General features: G+C 38.5%; 1 protein-coding gene across 5 annotated transcripts in view; it reads right to left on the bottom strand.

Annotated features, from left to right (window-relative positions):
• Window positions 1-16,164: 16,164 nt before the first annotated feature.
• Window positions 16,165-27,298, bottom strand: part of ZDHHC21 (zDHHC palmitoyltransferase 21) — a 45,206-nt gene continuing 34,072 nt past the window's right edge. For all 5 annotated transcript variants that reach the window (XM_074855800.1, XM_074855796.1, XM_074855798.1 and 2 more), the window contains 2 exons: window positions 24,679-24,722; window positions 16,165-24,143 (listed from right to left, as the gene is read on the bottom strand). In XM_074855800.1, coding sequence (XP_074711901.1) covers window positions 24,011-24,143; window positions 24,679-24,722 — 177 coding nt within the window. In that variant the 3' untranslated portion in view covers window positions 16,165-24,010. The remainder of the gene's footprint in view (window positions 24,144-24,678; window positions 24,723-27,298) is intronic.

Raw genomic sequence — 27,298 nt, forward strand, 5'->3', positions numbered from 1 at the left:
AAATTTGGATTATTGGGAGGTGTGCCTACGGTCAGGTGCTGTGTGAGGGCTCACCACACTTACAGTGCATAGGAGGCATTAACTCATTCTGGCTCACTCTCTACACTCTGGTCAAACAGCCTGGCTTTGTGATAAACATCATAAGGTACGGAGAACACCAACAGCAGAGTTTTATCCCATTGTCGGTAGGCAGCATACAATCAGATGTCCTAAATGGTCCCAGCCTGGATCTCTCCCACAGCCTTCACTAACAGGCTCATCATCACTGTGGGACTGCACACAGCAGTCAACTCCAGGTGTGAGATAAATCTCAGACAAGAAGAATGCTACTGCTTGCTTACACACATGATCCCTAACCTCAGCTAACAAACATAATTACCAGTGCAAGGAAACCTGGGACTAATGTGAAGAGGTGGATTTTCTGCAGTTTCCCACCTACTGAATTCTGATCACAGGTGAAGAGACCAACTGATTCAGCCACTAACCTGCCTTACTAGGACAATTCACAAATCCCCAGCAGCACCGCAACAGCTGGGAGTGGGAGACCACCCTTTAGGTAGTCATGAGCCAGTTCACTGTACTTAAAAGAGGGTAAAAGTTTTATCACGCTATAGCTAGCTGGGAGATCTCAGGCTGCTCTCAGATGCCCAACCCACAGCAAATTCAGTCCTGCAGGATGTTCTTCTACCAAGCCCCCTGAGACCAGTGGAGCTGCTCAATCCCAGAGGAACACTGCTCCCAAAGCTTCAGGAAGACTACACATCTCCTGTAGGCACAAACACCATGGATATTTGCTTTTGTGCAGTCAGGAAAGACAGAGTTAACGAGCCTCCCTTCTGTTGCCGCCTGTTGCCTTCCTGCATTAGCTGAGGGCAGAAGAGGAATTTTTGGCACCCAGAAAAACAATGCCCGCAGCACTGGTCAGTGTATGCTTCCCATACACGTGCGTCTCTCATGCCTTCTCCTGCCTGCTGGGAGGCCTGCCTTTCTCCCAGCCATGTCTGTTTTGCAGATGGGATTTTTAAAATACTGTAATATGCAGGAAGAGATCTCATTTCCTATGCTGCTTGAAGATACCGTCATACATGACACAGGGACAAATATGTAATTGGACAAAATTTTTCAGATTATCTTTTTTTCCTTTCAGGAAAAGACAGATTTATGAGAAAAGCATATGTTATTGCTTGCTACATAATAGCAATGCATTTTAAGGTTATTCAAACTTCCATTTCGGTAAAAGGGTGGGATTCTTTTTAACTGGGGTAACTTAAATTTTTCAAGTGAGCTGGATTTTTCAAGTGAATTTTTCAGTTAATTTGACGCTAAGTTTTTGGCTAAGCATCCTTCTCCACATTTTCAAAGGAACAAAAGAAGATATCAAAATATAAAACATGGTAAATCAAAAATCTGGGTCTTATTTAAGTGAAATAAGATGCAAGCAAGTTCATCCATTGCTGGATACCTGTCTTCTTAACACATTAAGAAAATAATTGCCAGCCTGACTTTTCCCCAAGGGTTTTGGTTTTTATGAAGTTTGTCTTCTCCAGTCTGGCTCAGCTTTTGACTCTACTTAAGGGGACATTCCCATTTCATATCCAGGAGGGAGCTAATGAAGACCACTGCTCATAATGAGCCCTCAGGAATCAATTAGTTTCTTTCCATAAGGTCCCAACACCTACTAATAGAACAGGTCAAACAAAGAACTCACAGTATGCTGCACTGGAGGATACACAGTGCTGGCACAGAAAGACCCAAACTAGTATTGTAGATTTAAGTAGAGAGAACAAGAAGAATGTTCAGATTCTGGGATGATCTTGAAATCTTTTTTTTTAATCTGCTACTAGAAACGTCCTCGATTGTCTTTGGAAGTTAAAAAAACCCCAGTGATTCTGAAAACCTCTTCCTGTTATTTTGAGTCTAGAGCAGCATTTTTTTCACTGGTGGATAGAGACAGTCTAGTGTCCTGAGACTACCCATGGTATGCGGAAGCCCTTCCAGTGTTGGTAATTCCCTTTCCACAATAGTCAATAGGCCTGTGGGCAAACACAGATCACAGCTTATATTTCCTAGGAAACTTTTGATTAGTCCAGCCATTATTGGAGCCAAACCATTGATATTAATAGCAGACAGCTAACCACATATCTCGTTTACCTGCTGCCTCACAAACACACCCATGCACACTTGCACACACTCATTGCTGCTGGGCTGAAGCTGGGAGACCAGCCCCAGCTATTTACTCAGACATGGGATGTTGCACTGATGCAACAGAGGCTTTTAGGTAGGTGTTTGGAAAGCCCCTCCAGTGCTCCCTTGTTTCACCAGGTGCACATACAGCCCTGCCTCAGCCCTTCATGGGAACCCAGAACAACTGCTGGCCTCCACAATCTAACAGCTCTTGGGAGACTTTCACACGCTGCCCCTCAGCATGTACTTTTCCTCTTTCCTTTCCGTTTTCTGGTAAATATTTTCTGTCCATGGTCATTGGCACCTAAAGAACCCATTCACATAAACTCACACAGAGAGGTCCTTTATGGCACCAAGATTTTTCATTTCTATTAAGGGAACAGTACATGGCTACAGAAGCCTGACAATCCACTGCTTTCAACTGAGTTACATCCTCTGGAAAATACAATTTTGATGATTCCTTCATAATGTGGCAGTGGTAGTGGTGGTGGTGAATAACTGCTATTAACTTTGCTTAGCCTTTCTATTTTTTCCCATTTGACATCAGTAAAGAAACAAATAAGGCTTTTTTAAAAAAAAAAAAAAGTTAAAATAATCAAACCATGTCAGGATTTGTCCAAGAAGCATTTTTGCTGACTGCTGGAGTGATGAAAGCTGGCATTCTTACCAGGTTTCATAACCAGACACTTAGCACTTTCTTGTGGGTAGACATACTTCCTCTCTTCTGGAGCTCCAGGGTGCCCAGGAGGTGGCAGGGTATACCTCCAGGAATGTGTAGAGGTCCATAGTTTAGTCACAAACAGTCCTGGTTAAGAGGAGCCACCACCAGCACCAGCAGCTTCACTGAAAGTAATAAAAAAGGCTGACACAGAGGCTGACTGGTAGTGTCTTTCCAACATCCCTCCTTTTGCTCCCATCATGAGTGCCTGGTGGTCTTCCAGGCCAAGATCAGCACTTTTTGAGACAGGCAGAAAACGGAGGGTGGCAGGTGCCACCTCGGGGTGGACAAGCTGCCTTCCAAAAGACTGGAGACCTAGTTCTCAGGCTGATGACATTCAGGAAAGAAAACAATGGTAAACTATTGTTTGCAAGCAACTTGAAGTAATAAATGCTGAGTGCTGACTAGCAAAGCAGATATAGCAAAACATAAATAAGTGAAAACTAGTTTTTAAAAGTACGGATCAGTCAAACTCACAGGCAAATATGATGGTTTAACTTGAAGAACTAAAAATGTATAATTTCAATATGTCCACAGAACTGCTGCTCGTATATGCACGTCTGTGCTATGATAACTTTCAACTTGGGCAGGAGACAGTCAGTGGTGGAGACATGCCCAAAACTGGAGGGTTCAACTGCACGCTCTAAACCGGCCTCAGAAAATGCTTCATTTGCATTCTTTCCATTTAAATAAGTCATGCACAGTAATAGAGCCAATGCACAATGAATTGAAATCCTAAAATTCTAGCATTACGTTAAATTTATTTTTTTAAAAAGTTTATGAAATGCAGTATATGGCTTTTTTCATTTCTAAAAAAATTCCCCAAAGGAAACCCACTATTCAAAGAGGGAGGTGGAGTTGCACTTGCCATTTTCAAGAAAAAAATGTTTGATATTTAAGAATTGTGTGTCTCACACAAGTGTTCTTTATTCATTAAGTGCCCTGTTTCATGAGGCGGGTGTCCATTAGTGTTCGGTACAGGATAATACTCCATCCATCTCATTTGTGGATTGGATTTCATCCCTATGAGCCATGTGAGAATCATAGAACCCTGAATTATATCCCCTGAGATTCAGTGCTAAGAAGCCTAGTAATAAATGGAATTCATTATGCTGCTTGTTCACAATCTCCTCAGAAGAAGGGATGTATTCTTTTCACCTTCTCTTTGAAGAGAGAGGCATACTGATAGGCTTCATCAAATACACTGCACTTTTGTAACTGGATGTGGAGCAAGCACTTTGTTTACAGCACATCTCCAGTTTGGGGCCTGCTGAAACAGTCTTATCTGCCAGGACCGAAACACCTACTTGGTGCTCACTGTGTGCTGGCATGAACAACAGCACAATGCAGAGGGCTCTAGGGATATCGGTGCCCTTCCCCCAGACTTCACTGTAAATTTGGCCAAAAGCAAAAAAAAAGAGCAACGTTGATTGCTTCCCTTTCCTAGGGCACCACAAGCAATAAAGGTTTGGCAGCCAAATGCAGCTGTCACCAGCAACTCCTTGCCATTTTGCTGCATAGCTGTCCCTTTTGCACAACTGTTCCCAAAGACAGCAGTGTCACGCTCTGCTCTCATAGCCATGCTGAGTGCACCCGAGGTGGGCAGGGGAGGTGTGGATGCTGTTTCCCCTCAAAGCCAGCACCCACCTCTGGGGCAAGCATGCCACTTGTCTTATTCAGAAACCATGTATGCCATGCATGTATCAGTTCCCGGTTGACACAACTGCTGCTGTTCTCTCAACTAGCTCTATCCCATTTCTCGCACATCTCAAAATTTTTAATCAGTTCTTGACTTCTCTGTCATAACTCAGTTTATTACTGGACATGTTAAATGCTATAGCAAAGTCTAGATGGTTTTCCTTTATTTCATATGACTTGGAAATCAATTATCTTAGAAAAGAAGTAGGTTGAGAGATTTTCGTCTTGTCTTGACACGTCTATTGCATTTTAGTTCAATTTTGCATTCACTTTCACAGTTTTAATCGTTTGCAATACATCTTTCTACATTTAATATAAGTGGTGGTTTGACATGAGGTGAGGCTAGACCTTTTCTTCCCTTTTAACTCAGGTGTTCCCTTTGGTTGTAACCAGTCAGAGGTGGCAACCTTTTGCTCCCAGTTTGATACTTACTTAAGATCTTTGCTACTTATTTTGCAATGTTGGGCGTGGGCTTCTGGGGCTACTGTCCCTAAAGCAAGCAGGTCTGACCCTGCTATGTGTAAATAGAAAGAAGTGTAAAATTTAACTCAGTTCCACCTGGTAAAATTATTACCTGTCTGAAGATGGCTCTGGAGTCTCAGCAGAGTCTATTTCTTAAAGCTTGATTCTGGGAGGCCTTCATATAATAATGTAACTCAATTCATCTACACAACTTATAATTCTAAGGACATATTAGACAAACTGAATGAATCATTTCAGCTACCTAGCCATCCCCTCTGGACGATAATAATCTAAACCAGCTATTTAGTTAATGATATGAATGCTTGCCTTCAAATCCTGATTGGCCTTTATGCATAACTATACAAAATGTATGGATAGAGATAGCATATCCTGCAAAGAGCTCCTAAATTAGTAGATCTGCAGTTGCTGTCTTCCTCACAAACTAATTTTCCAGCACTTTTTTTGCCATCTATTTTATATGATAAATAAATAGAGACTACATAGCACTGGTTTTCTACTCAGCTACCACTGTAATACAATATAGACCTTCACATTCAAAGACTTTTAGAACTGTAACTGAAAGTCCATTTAAGATACTTTTGCCACAACCTTTACTAGACCTAACAATGTCAAGTGGACATGTGGAGTAATGGAACAGCCTCATGAGTATTCTCCAGATGCAGTCATAGTACTTTCCCCTTGTCCCCTTTTAAGCCATACATTAACTTGGTTTACCACATATCTTTTATGAGAAAGCAAATTTCTCTTCCTCTCTTTTGCCCTAAAATTTGATAAATGGAAAAGATGTGCTAAAAAACCAATCATTTCTTCCTTACTCAGAATCAGCCACAAATTACTATAAGAAAATGTGCCATTGTTGACTTCTTCAAACAAAAGAGATACAATTCTCAAGATAATAATTTCAGCTAAATACTATTCTGTATCGTCTGCTTTTCAGCCTGTCAAGATCTGATTGGAAGAGTAGTGGTTTTGTTCAGACTTCTCCAAAACTGCGAAAATGTTCATACACATCCATACATGCACACTAATTTCAATTGCGACAGATAATTTTTCCTAATTCTTTTTCCAAGCATTTAAAATGGCATATATAGAGAGTGACACATCTTAAATGTAACATTAATCTCTGGTTTTTCAATTGTCTTTGAGTTCATTTTTCAGAAAACAGCAGCTACATTTTAATGAGAAGACTCTCTGAAGTCTACAGATATCAATTTGGCTTGCTAGTACATTCAGACAAAGAATAATTTTGCTGCTTTGAAAAAGGCATGCAGGTGGGAAATCTGATCAATCAGACGTGACTGTGGCTGAAGTTCAACAATTTCAACAATGTTACATCTTCTTTTAAGTAGCTGTAGTTTTGTCAGACTTGAAATGTCTAGTTTTTAAAAAGTCAGCTCTCTAGGGAATTTGCAGGAAGGCTTGGGAAGAGTGGGCTGTGTGTCTCAGCATGATGCACCCATTCATAACGCAGCAATTCAACAGGGAAGCCCCAAGAAGTTGTGCTTAACAGAACAAAACCATCTGAAATGACAGTATCACAAAGGATAAAGAGACTAATCTTCACACACATTTGCTAACAATACCACTGCTTCTTGCATCTCTCATTACCACTCTGTACCAGAAGCATTTTGACATTGGAAAGAATTCAGAGTCACGCCTTGGAGGAACAGGTCTTTATGTCTCATTCAGGAAAATTAAACCACTCAGATGTGCATCTTCAGCCCCTCATGTTTCTAAATACCTGTCCATATTTACTTTTATCTTTGCTATGAATATACGGCTAGCCTGCACACCATTCTGACATGTTTTGTGAAGGATTTATCAAAACTTTTTCTGTAATGAGGCACTTTCTTCTTTCTTACATACTGCAGGCAACAGTACAAGAGCAAACATCACTGATAGAAGGTATTTCATAATATATTTCCCCCCCCAGTTGAAATGTATAGTCAGAATTCTTGTTTGAAGTGCCAAAATCAAAATGAGACAGACAAGACACTTCACATCTTGAAATCCCTCTTTGCCAATTCTTAGGGTTTAGGCAGGTAATTTCAAGCATTCTGTTACAATGGATTAAATGTTTGCTACTTGCTTCCTGACCTGCCGCAGTGGACTGTGATCCTAATCTAGCCCTTGTGTGAAGTAATGACATTCCTGCCAGTTTTGGACATCTCACCACCTTCATGGTTATTCTTCATTTTAAATATAAACTGATTTCCTCATACAAATAAATTTCTTACTTGAACAGTACTGTATTATCTCCCTTTACATTTGACTGATTAGATGTAAAATGTTACTCCTTTCATAAATTAACATATCATTTCAAAGGTTAAAGAATACTGAGGTATTATTTTCAATAGCTTTCTTCCTTACAAATGAGCGAATATTTTTTTTTCACCAAAAATGCTAGTACTTGAAAATGAAGAGGAACTTAGTGACCAAAAGATCACTGTTTTTACCTATAAATGGTTCTAACATATTTTATTGTGGCACACTGTTAACATGACAAACCTATTCCATTGCACCAAGTATTGACTTTCATGCCCCATGCAATACCACCAGAGAGAAACTAATAGACAGGGAGCATTAGTGATAATAAAGATAAAGATGTACTGAAATAACACAAGCATTGCACTGCTGTTGAAATAATTGGTTTTTGGCAACTTGAGGTCTGTGGGCTGCAAAATGTCATTTCAGAACTGATTTGCCAACAACAGAGCTGTATGCCTGACTTGAGATTTCAAAACATACTGAGCAGAAAGTCAATGTAAGTGAGAAAATGGAGTGAAATGGCATTGATTCTAAAATATGGAAAACACTGTTTTGAAAAATTCTTCAAAAACAAACATTTTCTTGAAAGAAAGTCTAATTTAAGCTGACATTTTCTAATGAAAAATCCTATTTTTTATACTTTCCATCTAGAGTTAGTCAGCACAAAATTAGATGTTTAATAGCATTCTGATTTTGTTGAACAGTTGTAAATCAGGTCCTGAAAAAATATTTAATTCAGTGTGTGCATCTCCCCATACTCACTTACTGAGGTTCAGACATATCCTTATCCTGGAGAGCTGCAAGTAAAGCTGTGTTTATGCAGCAGATACTCAGAGAGACACTATGCTGCTGAGATGTCAAATTAGTTCTAAGTTCTCATTGAAAAGGTGTTTGATGCTCACATGGTCACATTCCTTCTCCTTCATGTTTTTCTGAGAAGCTATAGAGGTTGTTGAATTGACCCTGTAGGACTTCTCCACCTAGGTGCTCAGTAGATCAGCAAAAACATGTTAGGATTTCATAGTTTGGATTTTATGTGAATCTTTTAGAAAAGCAGGTCTTTTAGAAGGGCTTTTACAATCCCTCAGTTATCAACTCTTGCTTGTCTTTTCCTATCTGTCTGTGGCTATCTGCCAAGCCACTGCCTAATTTGAAGATGACAGAACCATGGAGTGCTTAAGTTTCATCTGACATCGAGCATTTGTTTCAAGTGACAAAACTTAAAGAGTCCTTTGGCCTGAGAGAAGCTTAGAAAGTCTGCCAGAGAAAAGGGAAACTCCTGCTCAGTTATCTCACCTGGGGAAGCAGACCAGTGCCCAAGCTCCTACAGGGAAAACAATTCCCACATGCGCTACTTCCACTGCATACAGAGCCACTTTCTCCCTCCCCGCTATCAGCATAGGAGCCATCTCCACCGTGCTTCAGAGCCCAACTTCTTCCTCTGTAGTTCCTGTGGTGGTGACAGATTTTATGTCCCTGACTTTATAGAGCCCTCTCCCACCTACAAGGAGATGCTGCTCTGAGGTATGTAGGATGGTGCTAGATGTCTCTGTTCATACGCAAGAGCGAACAAGAAAGAAGACAGGTCACAGAGCCACTTATAGAGTCCTCCACAGCCCTGTCCCTGCCTGGTGTGCTGTAACTTCCTCTACCTGAAAACAGCACTGTGTTAAAAAGACACACTTTATCCCTCAAATGAGGTTCCTGACTCTTCAAGATGGAAAACAAAGAACACTTGGACCAATGGCAAATGCATTGCATCTCCTTCCCCATGCCATACATGTGGCTGTGGCTTCTCCCTACCCAAGGATATGAAGGTAGCACCTGTTGTGGTTGCTTCTGTAAGACTATTTTTCCAGAGTTATCAGGGTGTGAGATCATTTGACTAGTCTAAGAAAAAATAAATTCTGAGCTGTTGTGTTCTGGGGGTATTAAGGTAGGAGGACAGGGAAACCATAACCTGATTTTTCAGTGCCAGGATTTAATACCTTGAAGTAAAGCAGAACAGCTGATCCTTAAAGGCTTGCCCAGAAGAATACTTACCTCTCCGTTTGCTGAAAATGTTGTACTACTGGTGAGTGAAGAGACATATGATTAAAATTTCCAGTCCTGGCTGTTAGTGATGAATAACCAAAATTGTTACCCAGCCATACACATGCTGCATTTATGGGGTTTTTTTGTAGAAATATGTCCAAATATGCAACTGTTTAGAGTAGCCAGATTGGATGCAGAAATTTTCAATTTCCCTACAAGTAGTTTCTATGTTAAAGGTATATAGATAAAACTCCAATATTTGGAAACAAAGTAAATTTAAATCTCACCATAATTACCTAAGGCATGTTCACATGTTATTATTTTCTTTATTTTAATCCAAACTCAAAGGCAGAAAAATATGATCTTTCTCCTTGGTCCAGATGTGCATCATCAGTGTACCCAAAAAGTTTATCAGCATAAGCTGAAAAATGCATATACTTCAAATTCTAGGCGCCTATGCACTCCTGGATGTTAGGCACCCCAGATTCCTTATCTGATGTGGGATATGGCTGTTTCTTACGAAGTGGATTATCCAGGCTTCTGTGACCGGGATAATAAATGTAAAGGAAGGGACAATATTTGAAAAGCATTCAGCATGCAATAACTCAAATGATAGTAAGGTTAATAATAAATTGTGCTTAATGCAAGTACTGTACATCGTCTGTCAGGGGCCTTGATGACAGAGTTTGCATCCATTTTTAAGATGAGCTGGGACTGCACAGTCAACATGGGTGTTACCCTCAGCCAGAGAAGGAATGGGAGTGTAGAGATGTGATGCTGCTGTATCAACCTTCATTGTTTTAGGGGCTCTCACTACCCTGCCTAACTTCCAGCTGCTGATCCAGAAAAGGAGTGGTATCCCATAAATGCTGCATTGAACTTGCTGGCCCCATGCCATTGTCCCGGCCACATTAAGGCATCTGTAAGAGCAAAAAGTACTGGCACTCTTCACTTTTCCCTGCTTCTAGGCAATCTGGTGCTGGGCCAACAAAATTGCTGTCCCTTGGCACTGACCCTAAGGGCTGACCGTTGGGACAAAGAGCAGCGGGTTCATCAGTGACTGAGACAAATGCTAATACCTAACCACAGTCTGAATGCTGTCACACTAAAAAATTTTCAAGCAAAAGTCTGTAAAAAGTTGCCTGATATGTTCTAATATGTTGCCTGGTCTGCTGATATTGAGCAGCAACAAAGTGCCAGGAAACCTGAAGCGTAACAGTATTAAAGAGCAATGGTAGAGTGATCCTGAGTGGTCACAGGCTGACTTTAATCCCAAGAAAAATAAGAGGAAAAGGTGATTCAATTAATCACAAATTAAAGGATTCACTATAGCACTTGTTCTAATCTAAATGGGAACAAATATTTACAGACCTGATTTCATTCTCAGATGAGAATAAAAGATTTATAACAAAGATCATTGCACAGTTCTAATCTACTTATATTTTGGGAAATACTCTGCACTGCCTTCTCCTAGTAGTTTATCAGCATCAGTACTAGTTTAAAGCCAGGCTAACAGATCACAGAAAGTAGCTGTCTGTAAGGAATCATAACTGAATGGAGATAGTGCTAATGTGGCCTCATAAGAAGTAGTATTAAGATTTGTATCGTCAAACACAGGAACCAAAACACTCTAAAAAATATAATTTGCTGGCAAAACTTGCCAAGCACAGTGATAAAGAAAAAGCTGATACAGTTAATAAGCTGGACCTAATTCAAAAGAATTTGCCTTGTAAGAGCTGAAGTCAAAGTTACACATGGGAACAAGGAATGCAGCTAAGTCTGGGGAACCATACCTTGAATTTAGAAACATAGTGGCCAAAATCCCACTTCTGGACTCAGAAGATAAAGCCATTCCAAAAATACAGATATTTTTCTTTGGAATAGTGTTATTTTTCTTTATTAACAGCACTTCCAAAGTGACTTTAAAAAAGTGGGATTCCATCTTCCCAGAATATAATTTTGCAAATTTATACTTCTTTATAGACGGCACAAATTTTACACCCCCAGATTAGGTAACAAATATTTTTTCAAAAAGCAAAATGCTATAAGACAGAAATACTTCTGGGACTAGCTTAGTTGATGAAATCTCTCACATATGGCTTCCCTTGTACCTCACCAGAGGTAAGTAAGGTACACTTGAGTTGCTAACTGTCTTTCAGTTATGATACTTCTAAAATTGTACACCTGGCTACTTATTTTCACAGATATTGTGGAAAATTATTCTCTAAGATATTTACACATCCATTAAATTACTGAGTACCAACTCAGAGCCTGGAGAAATCCTGGTCTTTAGGAAGCCCAGCCAAAATGAGTGTAAGACTTCCAAGTCAGACTCCTCAACCCTGAATTTTGTAGCAAACCAGTCTGATTTAGAGATGAGATCAACATCGGCATAGTAAATTGAACTTACTTATCCACAGTATGTAGAAAGCTAACATATGTGCAATAGGATTTGCAGATATTACTTGCATTTAATATTTAACCCAATGCAAAAAGCATGATACTTGTATTTTTACTTAAAATCTGTGTCACCAAGGCATACTCTTTTTTGATTGGTTCTCCTTGTTCATTTAAATCAGACACTGCTGCCAGAGAGCTGCAGTGTAAAATTTTCTGAGAAGTGTAGTACTTACTGTCTTGTTAAAATGCACTCAAAACCACTTCCTCATCATGAGATAAATCATTACTTTTTTATGAAGTGGGAAAAGAAGGAAATTTATTTTCTGATCTTTCTAACTTCCTTTTGGCAGTATAAGGAGAGAAAGTAAAATTATTTTATCATTAGCAGACATTTGGTGAATTGTCTTGACTGGAAATAATGTTAGAAAGTCAATTAAACAGATCATCTTATTGAATTATCTGCTTCTGCCTCTCTAGCCTCACTGCAGGAGCATTATTACATGACAGAGCTTCATCAGACATAAACATATGGGACAACGAATCTCTTTTTCTTTTTTTCTTTTTCATCATGTCGTTTCATTCACTTTGAAGCTGGAAGGTCTTTATTATACAGCTACTTATTTCTCCTACAACTGTAACAATGCCATTGCAGACCTTAAATTTCTTTCATATTTATCACAATATTGCACTTGATAGCAAGTATCAAGTTTGCACACTTACATGACAGACAAAGTTATCTTCAACACTTCTGACTTTCAGCATCATTTAAAAAAATTTGCATCTCATTTGTCAAAATATTTCATGGAAATAAAAAAAAAATGACAGTACCAAATCTTTTATCACCTTTAACAATGTTATCCTTAGCATACCTCTGAGGCAGAAAACACTTGTAATCCTACTCTGCATCAGCCATGCAGGCAAAAAGAAATGGAGACTGGATGCAAGAAAAACCTGATACCCAGTCCCTAGAAAAGGATGCTACAGCAGTGAATACTGGAGTTTTGACCTCCAGTCAAGACACTGTGGGAATGTGGACTTTGTGACTGGGGCAACTGCAAGCACCCAAGATGTGCTGGAACTACTCTGTAGATGTGATGGCAGGAGCACCGAATACCCCAGGGAACTGCTTTAACCGTAATTCTCTGCTCAGAGATATGCACAATCACTTACTATAGCCATAATATAGCGATGGATTGCTGCTGTAGCTGGCAAATCCTGCCCATGCACTCCAGCTGTGTTTAGGCTGCATCATTCAAAGGCTTCAGGGAAGGATCTCTGGTGTCCTGCAAGAAGGAAGCAAGTGTGCAGGTCCTCAGGCAGAGGCAGTCCAGGGCGGTGGGGACACACTGCTCTGGACATCCTGGGAGCCCTGGGAATGCAATATGGGATTATGGCCTTGGCTGCTGTGTCACAGGATGCAGCAGCACGCATGGCAGCTCTCAAGCAGAGGATTGCAGCTTTCACCTTCAGCATGACAGCTCCACCCGGCCCCCACTTCAGCCACCCAGGTGTCTTCACCAAGACAACCAGAGGTCATGCAGCGAACTGGAGGCAGATCGTCTGAGTCCCAGACTTGCTGTCTTACCCAGTGGGTTAGCATCCATTAGCTATCAAAAACAATTATCAAATTTCACTTCTGTAGGGCTCAAATTACTGCATTGTCTGCACTTCTACCACTTGGAAAAAAAGATCCTATCACCCAAATGGCAGCCAACAGACTGTGGAAGCAGGGATTTTTGTGGCAGCTACAGGAAAGTCCTAGCTACATGGAATAAAAAAGTGAGGTTGTCAAGCATATCCTAAACAGCCATATCATGTTATATTTGGGGATAAATTATTACTTAGGCTTGAAAGAGTTATTTTTCCTCTGCAGCACCTGTCCAGTTCATTTTATGTTCAGCTCTGTGCGACTGAAATACAGCTTTCTGGCTTACTGCATACCAAGTCTATTGCTGCATGTGTCTGATCTTGAACTGAACCTTCAGCAAAGGAAATGTTCCTGAGAGGGGAAGTCTAATGAGAAAAATATTGTGAAACTAGAGGACATACAAAGAATGTGCTGTGACTGATACAAATTCTGGACTGGTTTTTTTTCAAATTAACTTAGCTGTATTTTATTCAGACTAACACATCCTCCATCCTTCCTCAAGCCTGTTTACTCAGCTGGATGTCCACAGGGTCCAATTTTCCCTCCAACTGCCCTTGCACACTAATATAATTGCAGCTCATATGGGTAATTGGTCAGCCTACAGCAGTGTTTGCATGGATTTGTTCATCTGCACTACCTGGCAGACTCTTAAAATGAATTTATAGACTCAAAGTACTGTTGAATACTTTGTTTCATTCAGTTCATAAAAGGACAAAACACATGAAGAAATACTTCCAGGAGCTTTAGGCATTAAAAATACTGCTGTGTACACATTAAAATTATTTTTATAGGCAACTGGGAATAGATCTCTGTTGCCACACATCAAAAAGAAGTCACACACTCACCCAAGTCAGTTGTATCTTATTTGTAAATACTAACCTAAATAGATTTCATACCAGAGATCAATCAGACTTTATTATGTGGGGAAAAGAGGACCACTGAAATTTTAGACAAGAGAAAATGAAATTGTTGGCAGCAGGCAAGAACAGCTTTTTCTGGAATACACACAGAACACAGAATTTTACAGGTCGGTTTTATGCTGTTGTGGAAGGATCAGTACGAAAGTGATTTTTATTACTGTTATTACCAGAATCTGGTTCTTGGGTTGAAACAGAAGACACAAGTCCTGTGCCACAAATTGTCATCATGTAGTTTGTGCTCTCTTATTCATGAAGTGCCACAATTCAGCTGTTTTAATAATTTCCTTGCATGCATAACCACTGGCTTTTTTCTTTGCCTCACTATTCTTGTAATGGATCTTCCCAGGTGTCTAAGATCTTCCCCTCACTTCTACAGATAAGACTACAGCTCACACCATACCCAGCAGCTTCTATTTATTCTCTACTATATTTTCCTGTGGCCACTAACACTTCTGCACTTCTTTTTAGATGTCTAAACCCAGTATCTCATTTGAAAGAGACCAAACTATGTGAAACCTCTCTGCATCAAAATCTGACATAAATTCACATGTACACGAAACAGAAGAGTTCAGTTTTGGGCCCCTCACTACAAAAAGGACATTGGATTACTTGAGTGTGTCCAGAGAAGGGCAATGAAGCTGGTGAAGGGTCTGGAGCACAGGTCGTACGAGGAGCGGCTGAGGGAACTGGGGTTGTTTAGTCTGGAGAAGAGGAGGCTGAGGGGAGACCTCATCGCCCTCTACAACTACCTGAAAGGAGGTTGCAGAGAGCTGGGGATGAGTCTCTTTAACCAAGTAACAACCGATAGGCCAAGAGGGAATGGCCTCAAGTTGCGCCAGGGAAGGTTTAGACTGGATATTAGGAAGTATTTCTTTCCAGAAGGGGTTGTTAGGCGTTGGAATGGGCTGCCCAGGGAGGTGGTGGAGTCCCCATCCCTGGAGGTGTTCAAGAGTCGGGTTGACATAGCACTGAGGGATATGGTGCAGTTGGGAGCTGTCAGTGCTAGGTTAATGGTTGGACTAGATGATCTTCAAGGTCCCTTCCAACCTAGATGATTCTGTGATTCTGTGATTCTGCTGATTCAGATCCATTTAACTTTCTCAAAAAGCGTTCCAAGAATGATTATGAATGATCTAATGCATTGTATAAAAACATACAAGCCAAAGATTTTTAAAAAAAACCCCAAATCTCTTTTTGCAATCTGAAAAATGGCAATTTATATAACTTTTACCCCTGCATCAGAGGCTCCTACCCTAGTAGCAGGTATGGAGAACTGTGAACTCTGTCTTGGCACAAATATGCCAGAAGGTGCCTCAGTCTCCTGTGCTTGTACCCCCTCATCATCACGGTTTATAGATTTGATTGGTTTTACCTTATGTAACAAGAGTAGAAGGGGGGAAAAAAAAAAGGTGGAGGGGGGGAAGGAGGCTTAATGCATCAGTATAGCTACATAAACATAATTTAATTATTTAGGCAAGAAATTTAACCAATACTGTAACTACTATTCTTATACCAAGATACTCCTCACAGAGAAAGTTTTCAATACTTTCACCAACACTCATTTGTTCTCTTAAAAACAAAGAACAAAGCTTAGATAGTAAGTACCTCATGAACTATTCAGTGATTTTTCACAGTTCGTTTTTCCAAAACAATCATTTGGGATTCTAGCTTAATCTTGTCACAATAAAAAATACTGAGAAATGAAAGTAATTTATAAAAGAATTAGGAAAATCTAAAAACAGATTTGGAAAATATTAGCAAAGTATTTACACAACTTTAAACCAATGTAAATAAAATCCAGAGGACAAAAAGAAACTTTGAATTTTTTTATTTAAAAATAAGATTTCTAAGAAATACAGTACATAAGAAATCTCAGTAGTAATGAAAAAATAATCTGTAAATTCAGTCAATCCAAAAAGAAAAAACAGAACTATCACATGAATAAAATAAAGATAAATAAAAGACAATACATTCTCAGTTGAACATACTCTTGCACTTTTAGATTTGATTAAAAGAATACCAGAGTAAGTTTCCCTGTTTGTATACTGTTTAGCCATTCACCTCACAACATTACCCATTCAGGTATAAACAGTGCTAGACCTCCTAGTTTTCAACAAGTCCAGTATAAACATTATTCAGCATTGTTTGAAAACAGTCAAGATCAAACAAAGAACAAATTAGTAAAACTCAATCACATGCCCATGTGTGAACTACAAAATTCAGAATGCTAATTTACAAAAATCAGTATTCTTTTGCTACCTGACGCTTAGATTGAAGCTGTTAAGGAGACAGAGCGATAATTTTCTGTTGATAAACTAAACTGTAATCTACAGTATATCAGTCTTGGGAATGTGTATAGAAATACTTATTCACCCAGAAATGCACATAAATTACAATTTGTTTCATATTTTCTAACTTGAAAAGCATGTGTTCTACTGTAAATCTGAATTATTCTTACAGTTATACAGGCAATACTTAGATGGCCCTTGTTGCAACAACTGACTTTAATCACTGCTGTATTCTGGCAAGACACAAGATGCCACTGAGCAATTTCAGCAGAACTGAAGTCCTAGGCCTAACACAGCTCACACATACAAGTACTTCAATGAATCTTGAAGTTCAAATGCTCAGTCACTGAGAAAGTAGTACAAAAATATTTTGAAGAACAACGCTTCCTGAAGTATTCAGTCATGCAGTATGTTGCATAAGCATGGATACTGTATTTAGAAGTACCGATTCTTCCCCAAAACAATCCCTAGCATCATTTGCTATCACTCAGACAGTTCTGAAGGCCTGATATTTTGACTAATTTAGAATTAGATTCAACTTATTAGTGTAAGGGAAATAACTAAATGTATCTTTGCTAATGCAGGAGACAACTCTCAGTATATTTTCTGCACTCGTAACTATTAAAACTATTAACCTTAAAAACCACATATATAAAACAGTCAACATGAAAATGAGGTGCCTCACACAGTGTAGTAGTAACAATGGTAATTATATTTTTATATAAACAGCATACCAAGGAGGAATTTGTCACATTTAATCTGTTCTAAATAACTTTAAACAGCACTGAAATCATCCCTTGTAATGCCTGTATATTGTCAAATAAGTACATTCACTTAATCAAAGATTTTTAATAATCTGTATAGACAAAAACTTCTAGCATTGTATTTTACATATATAATTTCCTAATGACGATAAAGCGAAAGATTGCATCTATATCTCAATTGCCACATCAATATTATGAGTTGTTTTATCCTGAACATGATAATGTGCATGTGAATACTGAATTATCCTGAATGTGAATGACAACGTGATTTGTCATGACATCCCACTTAGCATTTTATTAACCATATGTTTATAAAGTAATGAGTAAAAATAAATTAGCAGGAATATCTGAAGAACAGCTCAGAACGTATCTTTTAAACCAGTTATGTCTGTTAATCAAGAGTGATCCACAGGAGATCAGATTTATTCTTAAAATTCCAAGTATGTGAGAATTCAAGTCTCGCAGCTGGACCAATTTTAAAAAGTTATTTTTTGACACAAGAGCCACAGAACTCCAGCTGCTAAATGTACCTGTGGCAGCACCAGAAAACTGCATGTACTGGCTTAGGTCAGGAGATACTGACTTGGGCAACAAGGTAAAACTAATCTGAATTATATACTAAATAATGCTTAAGGTTACAAAAAGCTCCAGCTATGCTTTATTACAGCAAAAAAAGGCAGCACTTCTTCAAAATCCATAAAGACATGTGACAACTTCTTTTTGCATACTTCAATGTATAGAATCCGTAACAGATTTCAAATCTCTTAAGCAACTGACTGCGCGCTCTCAACCCAAACCCACATGGAACCAGATAATTTTCATATCAAAAATTATACATATATATTTTTAAAATCATACCAATACTCCGTATCTCCACACCTTCCCAGGCTACTCTACCACAGTGTCTATTCTGGCCAAGACAATATGAACATGACTGCAGGTAGGACAACTCTATGCTGCTGTGTGCTCTGTGAAAAGACAGGAGAAGAGCCATCAAAGTTGAAAGTGAGCAGAGGAATGAACAGAACTCATTCAAAGTAGTAACTTTGCTATGGTAGAGAATTCATGACAACAGAAGTTATTTTGTCTGGGTAAATGAGACTCAAGTACAGCCAAGAAAGTTCTGATCTCTTACATAAATCACAATGGTAATCACTCACAAGCAGAATTTCTTCCTAGATGAAGTAAATCCTTCTTGAAAACACTCTCATTTGCACTCTGTATTGACCCTTCCTACTATATAGACATATTAATGAAATACTGAGTGCCAAATGAAAATAATTTGGACAAAAGATCCCGAGCTGAATGAGAAGTCATTATCATCCTGATTTTCTGGGAGACACTACCTGCAGCTTCAACCTTTGAGTCACCAAGTCAGGTTATTTTTAAATCTAACTCCCTCTTTTTCAAACACAAAAATTCATCATGTCATTAATGCCATGAATCAACTACTCAGCAGGAAAACTAAGCGAAACTTAAGCAAGTCATCAGCTTAAAGTGCAAAGTAAACTTCTAGAGATCTGGGACCTTTTGTTTCAAAGGTCCTTCAAGAATTCTCACTAGTTAGCACACCATAAAATCCAAGGGCCATCAAGGGATAATCTCAAAGTGTGATAAAAGGAGTCTCTACCTCTTACCTGATCACTAACCTGATGCAGCTGGAAGATAATAAGTTGAAGCCTACCAGGACTTGAAGAAGAACACCATGTGCCCACTACTCATTCAACCTTGTTAAGAGCTAACAGAGAGCTATAAAGTGGCTATCAGGTACAACTAACAGAAATGTATATTGAGGGCAGAAAAGAAAAATCCTTTCAGAGGGAAATGGTCTGACTAAGAAAGGACAGGCCCTGGAAGCATATACACTGGACTTGTGCTATGTATATACAAACCTGTCTTAAGACTACTTTTATTGCTGCTGCTAGAAAACTACAATGCTCAGCTGGATCACTTCATTAGATTCAAACCTGGTCCACAGACTTCAACATCAGATATGAGATTTTATGGCTAAACAAAAGCTAGTAATTTCTTGAAGTGCAAGAAACAGAACAGTATCTTTGTCTTCTGACAGTTAACTTTCAATCGGTTACAAGACTATGAATAAAAATGTGTTTCTTATACACAATGCTAAAAAAATCAATTTACTATGCTTGTACACATGACACAACTGTAGTAGTACAGGATTGAATGAGAAGTACCAGGGGGTACTAATTAAGATCCACATTGTATTATGCAAATCTTATTCTTCAGAAAGTACACTTAGTTTTTATTTCACAAATAGTTTAGAAGCGCTAATACAGTAAAATTGATGGCAATATATGTAGACTGAGCAACAATTTTTGTCCAGAAAGATAAAGACTCCACCATACAAAAAAAGCCACTTTTAAGGAATGCAATGATATTTCCAGTTGGGATATTGAGAAGACCCAGTATTTATCTTTGTGATATGGTTGTTCCAACAAAGCTGCACTGGCTTCTTAATTGTGAGCTGCAGCAAAACTGAGTGCATGGTGAATACAAAGGGTGGAGATAAACAAATAATACATCTAAGTGACAGCATCCTCAAATATGTGACAGAAACACTCTGCTGTAAGTGATGTACTGCTGGCAGCAAGGCTGGCCAAGTACAGTAAATAATACATTACAAAAAACGTGGGTTATGTTAACTAACAATTTCAGGTTACCAGAAAACTCATTATCATGTTTCACCTGAATGTAGAGTTTACTTGAAAAAGATTCTTTCACAGTCCTGCAGAAATCCTGTCTTTGCCACCTCCATTCCCTACATGAATTCCAGACAATGGCCTGATATAGCACAAAACAAAGTACAAATTCGTAATTTCTGAAAAGTATCATTTACTGAATAAAATTGGACAACTGTAAGATGAACATTGAATGACATCATATAATGACGGCATGTGTATTTAACTGCATAACTCTCGCTCACTTCATTTGGTAAACTTTGATAATGAACCAAAACAATGCCTTTGGCCCCATCTCCATTTTCCCTGTGCTTTTATGAATCTTCCACTCACATTAGCCCACTTTAGATTCAAAACAAGGAATAAGCTGCCTAGTTCAAAATCTATCCTACCACTCGATTCTTAGATGGTTTCTTACTCATGAATCCTCCTCAAGACTGAAAATGATTGTATGTCTCAACTACTCTATCAGCTGTCCTTCAAACCAACAGATCAGAGAATAAGTTGGTAAACATGGTTTAATGCAGAATCTTCTATTTTAGACATCAAGATTTTTCAAATGAAATCTCAAATCTCTGGTATTATGAGAAGATAGCAAGGTAGCATTATTCAGTCCTACCAGGAGCTACTCCATACTACAAATAAACCAGGTATTTTCAAATGTTTTCAGCTTACTTTTCATTAGTGCTTTGACTTCTTTTCGTACCCCTCAGGAAATCAAATATGGTTAAGTTCATAGCTAATATCCACTGTGCTTAATAAAGCATGTGTAGTTCTGATGTTATGTTAGGATGAAATTAATAGTGTCTATAAGATTCTTTAAATGAGTAACAATGACAAGCACTAATTAGTCTTAAGAATGCAGTTTCTACTAAAATAAAAAATCGTGAAGGAGACCTGGAGGGAAAGAAGTTGCATTTCAAAGTAAAGGTTCAAAGGATTTCAAGGTTTAAAGGATTTCAAATTAGATCATAAAAGTCTATGTGACCTTTTCCTGCTGGAACAACTGTGAATCAGTTTCAGAAACATTACTCTCATAAACTAGTAATGTGATAGGGTCAGTGGCTAAAATTTTTTAAAATATTTGTATTTCTTTTACACTTTTAGAGGCCTGTCGTTCAAAGAACAAAGCTCAGTGCCTCCTGAAAATGAAGGCTCTCCAAATTCTCCCTTCCCTCCTCCACGTACTCAGAAATGGGACAAAAAATGAAGTAGCTGCCTTAATCATTTACATACTGATTCCTAATGTATGGATGAATGGGATACAGAGAAAAAACGTATTTACAAGAAAAATCCAATACCAAAACCTTTGAGAAAATGGGAATCTGTGAAATTACCATTTTCATTTGAGAATCAGGCAAGATTTTCGAGCGTATCATTTACTTAAGACGTATGCCTGATACGTCAGCCTCAAGGTTCTTCTTTTGGTCGTTTAAGTAAGTGCCTTGGAACTTAAGGGGCTTTTGATTTTTAGTTTATGACTGATTGTTGGAAAAGAAGGCGGGATGGTTCTGAAGCTGTTCCAGACGACACCAGTGCGCAGCAGTCTCACCCACGGCAGGCGGCGGGCAGGCCCTGCTCCCCGAGCGGCCACCCTCGCCCCGCCCGCCACAGCCGACCGCCTGCGGTTTCTTGTGCTGGGTACCTTCTTTTGCTTGAGAATGCTGCAGTACAACACACAATGTGACGTCTGGGCCGCCTGTGGATTTTTATCCCCTCAAAGGCAGCAAAATTTAATGGTCCCTCTACTTCCCCACACATCATGCACAAAAATTAAGTATACTGTCTATGACTAAGGTTCCTACTGTCGAGCAGATTCTGTATTACAGATTTGTTTCTCCGTGCACAGTTAAATTAACTAAAACGATACTAGAAAACAGAATAATTACATGCCCTCACAGTGAATGTATCAAGAAAGTTTAATTCTTGATCCTCTCAGTAAGCTTCAGAAGTGTATGATCTGCTAACTATGATAATTGATTAGCATGAAAAACTTTTAAAACTACTATGTTTTGCACATGAAACATTTAAATATTGGCACGTAAAACAAAACTGCTATTACTCCCCTATGTGTTTCACAGATACTATAATACTGGAATTCCTTAAAAAAAGAATACAGCCATTACTTTATGGAAGTATGTACATGCACATTCTTTTCAATTTCAAGCACTGCTCCAGACTTTCCATCCACTTTCCTCAAGCTCCTTTTGTTTAAACATTGCTGCCAATACCATCTTAAAGAAAGTCTAAATGCATGTCTAAAAAAGCCGTGAAAAAAATGGTGGAACATTGGACTTGAAATTTAAATGAAGAAAATACTGCATCTATTTTTAAAAGGAGAGGGAAAGTAAAGTTGGTTCAAATGTTAGAAGTTTACAAAAGTTTAAAATTCAAGTGATTTCTGAGATGCACCTTTTGGAACTTTCAATGGATCATCAAAATCTGTTAATATAATAAAGGGACACCCAACACAGCAGTGACCATATTAAGATTTTAAAAGAACTGATTGAAAAATTCGTTATGAATACCATTCATGACAAATCTAGCCCTTCTTTTTGAATGAACTGTTTACAAATGAACTATTACTCTCTCCAGACACAGTCTACATATATTATTGTGCCTTTTATTATCCTGTTGCATGGCTGTCATTTCAGGTGGATCCTAGTCCTGTTAGACTAGGCAAAAAATAGAATAAGCAGCATAACTGAAAATGCTGAAGCTGTGAATGTCTCGTAAAAAAAAATCATCTCATGCTGATATTTCTATGGATACAGAGGGCTATAATAAATGACATAATTTTTCCAGATACAGCAAAGCTGAGCCAGTAGTTTGGGAATCATTGTCATTTTACCAGATGTAATCTTAAGGATGCTTTCTTTGGTTAACTACTTCCATACTTGAAGGGCCCACAACAAGCTACCATATGTATAAATTTTCAAAAATATTTTCACATATTTCCAATATACAAACACTTAGACCAATTCCAGCTAATCATGACTAAAGAAAAGTAAGTATAAAATTTCTAACTTTATTGACAATATACTCTTCTTTGTGGTACATTATGTTAACTAATTAAATCTGCATTTTTAAAAACTAATCATTCTAGTATCTGTACCATACAACTTTTGTTGGATTGCTGCGAAGATATCCTTGGGATATAGGGAAGACATCCTTTTTATCTGTGTATTTTACCCTGGAACATCTAATCTCTTTTCTTGACATAAAGACATGAATATTTTTCACTAAGATCATATCTATGCAGAAAGATAACTGTAAGATGTAAGAGTTCTCTGTATGAACACACACATTTACATATATTTATAAAAACCTCTCTGAGAAAGGTTTAGGAAGTTTTAGGAAGTTGCCTTAGTTTTAAATGTTACCTTTTATAGTGAAGTGCTGCAGGATTAGCATTGCATATCATACATAAATGGCAGTATCAGGGAATTTTAAACACATGCAGAACAAAAAAGACATGAATATTATCTAGACAGACCTACTGATAAAAACACTAAAAAAAATTCAAGCCAGAATAAGACACTTAGTGGGAAAGCTGACAATCAGTGTAAACTGCAGTGTTTCCTACCAAAAAAAAAAGCCAGTATCAAACAAATAGAGTAAGACTGCATTCCAGTCATTTGGTTTTGGTATTAAACTCAAAGACAAAAGAAATCTCTTTGGAAAACCAACTGAAAGTAAATATGCTTAAAGTTAAACATACAACTTCTATTAATCTCAGAACAGAATCAAGACCACTATTAAAATAAAGCCTGGGGCACACTGTGATGCTTATGATTGGTGGGTGGATGTTAATTGACTTGAAGACTGTCATAGTCCTATTATCATAAAACCTGTAATGCACTTCCAGCATGGAGGACCCATCTGTGCCCACCATCCATCTGTTTAGACATGATTGGCAAAGTGGTAGGGAACTCGCAGTGGTTGCCTCTGCCTGAAAGGAATAAACCACAGGATCTTCCACTGAGTGCCAAAAACTTCTGAGAAGGTCTGCTGCCACGGCTTTCGGGGCCTCGATCTACAGAAGACAGCATTATTAGTGAAAAACAGCACGCCCACAGTGCACTTCAGTCAGCTAGAACAATGCAGGTTGGCTGGGGATCCATTACTGGACTCTGATGAATTGTGTCCCAGCATCACAAATACAGCTTTTCTTTCATTACGGCATGCAGCTGAGACTTAACTTCGGAGAACAGAAAATATCTGTGTCGTCAATCAACCAAAGGCAACTTTTGAAGCAGAGGAGAACCTCGGAATCAATGAAATGTATGTCAAGACACAGCAGAAAGGGTCTTTTGATCTGTACTTTTGAAAGAAAATATAGTTCAACTGGCTTTGGGTAGGGAAGGAACAGGAATAACGTGAGGTTACTTTGTGTACAACCAGTATTAAAAGATTAGTGAGCTGCTGCTAGAGATAGGAAGTACAGAGCACAGTAGCCTGCAAAATAGTCTTAACAAAGTGCCCTCACTTCCTTTTCTCTCTCACACAGTTTAAAACAACTACTCCTTCAGCTTTTCAGCAAATAAATGTAGAAGTTTTACAGTACTTACATGTCTTCACAACAGTTTGACATTTTCTCTATACTTGTAGTGTCCTGTTGAAGAAAACACAATGAAAAAGTATTTATTTACATTCCTAACAGTTAAAATGTCACTATGAAAGCAACTAAATAAAGCAGGGAATCAATTCTTAGCGTACACCGCTTTGGCATTACTCCAGAAGGTTACATATTACTCATACACCATATCAGTTTTAAACAGCTGTGAGATTATATGCACAGATTTACTCAGTCTGTTAAATGATTTTTACAAACATGATGTGAAACTATACTGTGTAGTTTTGCTACGACAGCACATACCACAGAATGTCATCAGAAAATACAGCATTACAGCTAAAAATCAGATATTACAATTAGTTCATGGGACATTTAGAAGTAACGTGTGTAAGGTACACTCTTGACATAGTTTTCACAAGCACGCATTCCAGACTTGGAGTAGTCCACTAAGATAACCACAGGAAAATTTAGTAAATGCAACTACTATCAGATGTAGTAATTTGAAAAGCAGGTGCTATTAAGAAGTTTTAAAATAGTCATCTTCATTACTATTATAATGCAAACAGCACCACTAGGAATATACCATCAGTTTCCATAGTCGCTACAGGTAAATATCAACTAGAAAAATTACTCTTTTAAAATGTAACAAAAACTAAATAATGTGCAGACTGAAGGCACTCCTGCAGCTAACAGTAAATTAAATTCATACTTTTCTTTTCTGAACATGACTAATATTTAATGAGTCACAAAGTTTTATAATTAACAAATAAATTTAAGCTCAGATCCCCCCCAAATAGAACTTTTAAACCTACAAACAATAGTATTTTTTTCTCACTTTTGCACTGTATAACAAAAAAGCTTGCTTTGTATCACTTCAATTTTAACTCCAGCAGTATTAGTGTTTTCAATGTACATTCATAGTTCAGTATGTCCCAAAACCACTCATGAGGTCCAAAATACAATAACTTCAATATTTCTCATGGTTCCATCTCCTTTTCATGGCAGCTTGATATTTCCCTTTACTGTTCATTGATTTAGGCATGCACATAATGCACCTGTCAGACTACACTAGCGTTTGAATGAAACCAAGAGCTAGTCTATTGTCCCAGCCATACAGAGACACAAGGGCTGTGGTTTAATTAGTCTGCAACTTCATTGTCATCTGGAAACACTACCTAGCAATAAAACCATACTGTGGTCCTTGATTGTTCCTGCCATCAGTGCATCCAAATCAGTGCAGGCACTGCTGAGATTCTGCCACCATCTTTCATAAAGCTTTGAAGGGGAAGGGTGAAATGTGAGTGGGAAATAATGTACAGGAAGCTGCTTCCCTGCTTCACCAGACATGGGTGGCCTCAACTCCCCTTGCCAAATTTTGTCCTTTTAAATCCTCTTCCCAGCTCTGATGAGTTTTGGAACAGGATCCCTTACCACATGCTAAATGGCAAAGATCTTCATTCTGCCCACAACCTACCACTGAATCCCAGATGCACAACTGCAAAGGAGAGAAGTCACCTCTTCTCATGCCATCCCACTAGGATGAACAAATTCTTCCTTGTTTGTGCAGGAAAGACATGCCCACAGCAGACTACATAAACCATTCTGGCCCTATCATTAGGTGGATTTGAACAACCACTCAGTAGTGAGAGAGGACAGGACGGGAGGAAGCAGACTGTTGTTTTGATTCCCATAGGTAAATTGCTTCTCCTCTCCACCTTATGGGCCTCTCTAGCATATTCCCTCTCACCTGCCACAGGTGGCAGAAAAGCATTACAGGATACAAGCTATTCTCCTAGTTAGGGCAGGACCTGACTGCATGGCCAAGGGATATTCTGCTGCCTTGGGCTAGCTTTATTTCCAACTCTTGTCAGAACAAATTCCAGCTTTTCTGACCACAGAAAATCACACACAGCTTTCTGAATAAAAAGGACTAAGTAAACAGAGATATTAGTTCCATGATGTTTCAGTGAGGTTGTAACACCATTTTCATGAGATGTTATAGCTCCTTCTGTACCTGCAAAAATATCTCAGCTTTAGGAATTATCTTCTGGTCAACTCAAAGCTGTCTACCTGATAGTACAAAATAATATTGGTATATTTGATTGCTACTGATTATTTGTAGCATGCTAGTCCAGACTATAATTGATATCTAGCTATCAAAGATTTATGCTATCCTTTCACAAAAGGAGCCTTAAAACAGCTTTGGGTGCAGAAGTAACATAACAAAATAATATCTTAAATATGGCTTTGTGCTATGTTTCTCCTCATTGTTTATTCACTAACACTGCTCCCTAAAATACTGTATTTGCAATTTTTGGAGGAATTCCCAGGTTGGGAACAGGGGGCTGTATTTCTTTTTGTTATCACAGCATGTTATCAAGACCTGAAAGATGCTCACCAGGCTCTGCTCCCCTCAAAAATGTAACTCATTAAATTAACAAACTAAGTGAAAGCATCAAAACAGGAACTGCAGAAAATTACTGTAAGGAAAGACTGTCAAGCTTCTACACCTTTAAAATATACTAAGGATTTTAGTTACATAGGAAGTCAAAGGAAACCTGCCTTCCTGCCTGCCTGCCTGCCTTCCTTCTTCCATTAAAATGCTAATGTCTACT

This window comes from Strix uralensis, chromosome Z (assembly GCF_047716275.1).
Source record: "Strix uralensis isolate ZFMK-TIS-50842 chromosome Z, bStrUra1, whole genome shotgun sequence".
In the NCBI taxonomy this organism is placed as follows: Eukaryota; Metazoa; Chordata; class Aves; order Strigiformes; family Strigidae; genus Strix; species Strix uralensis.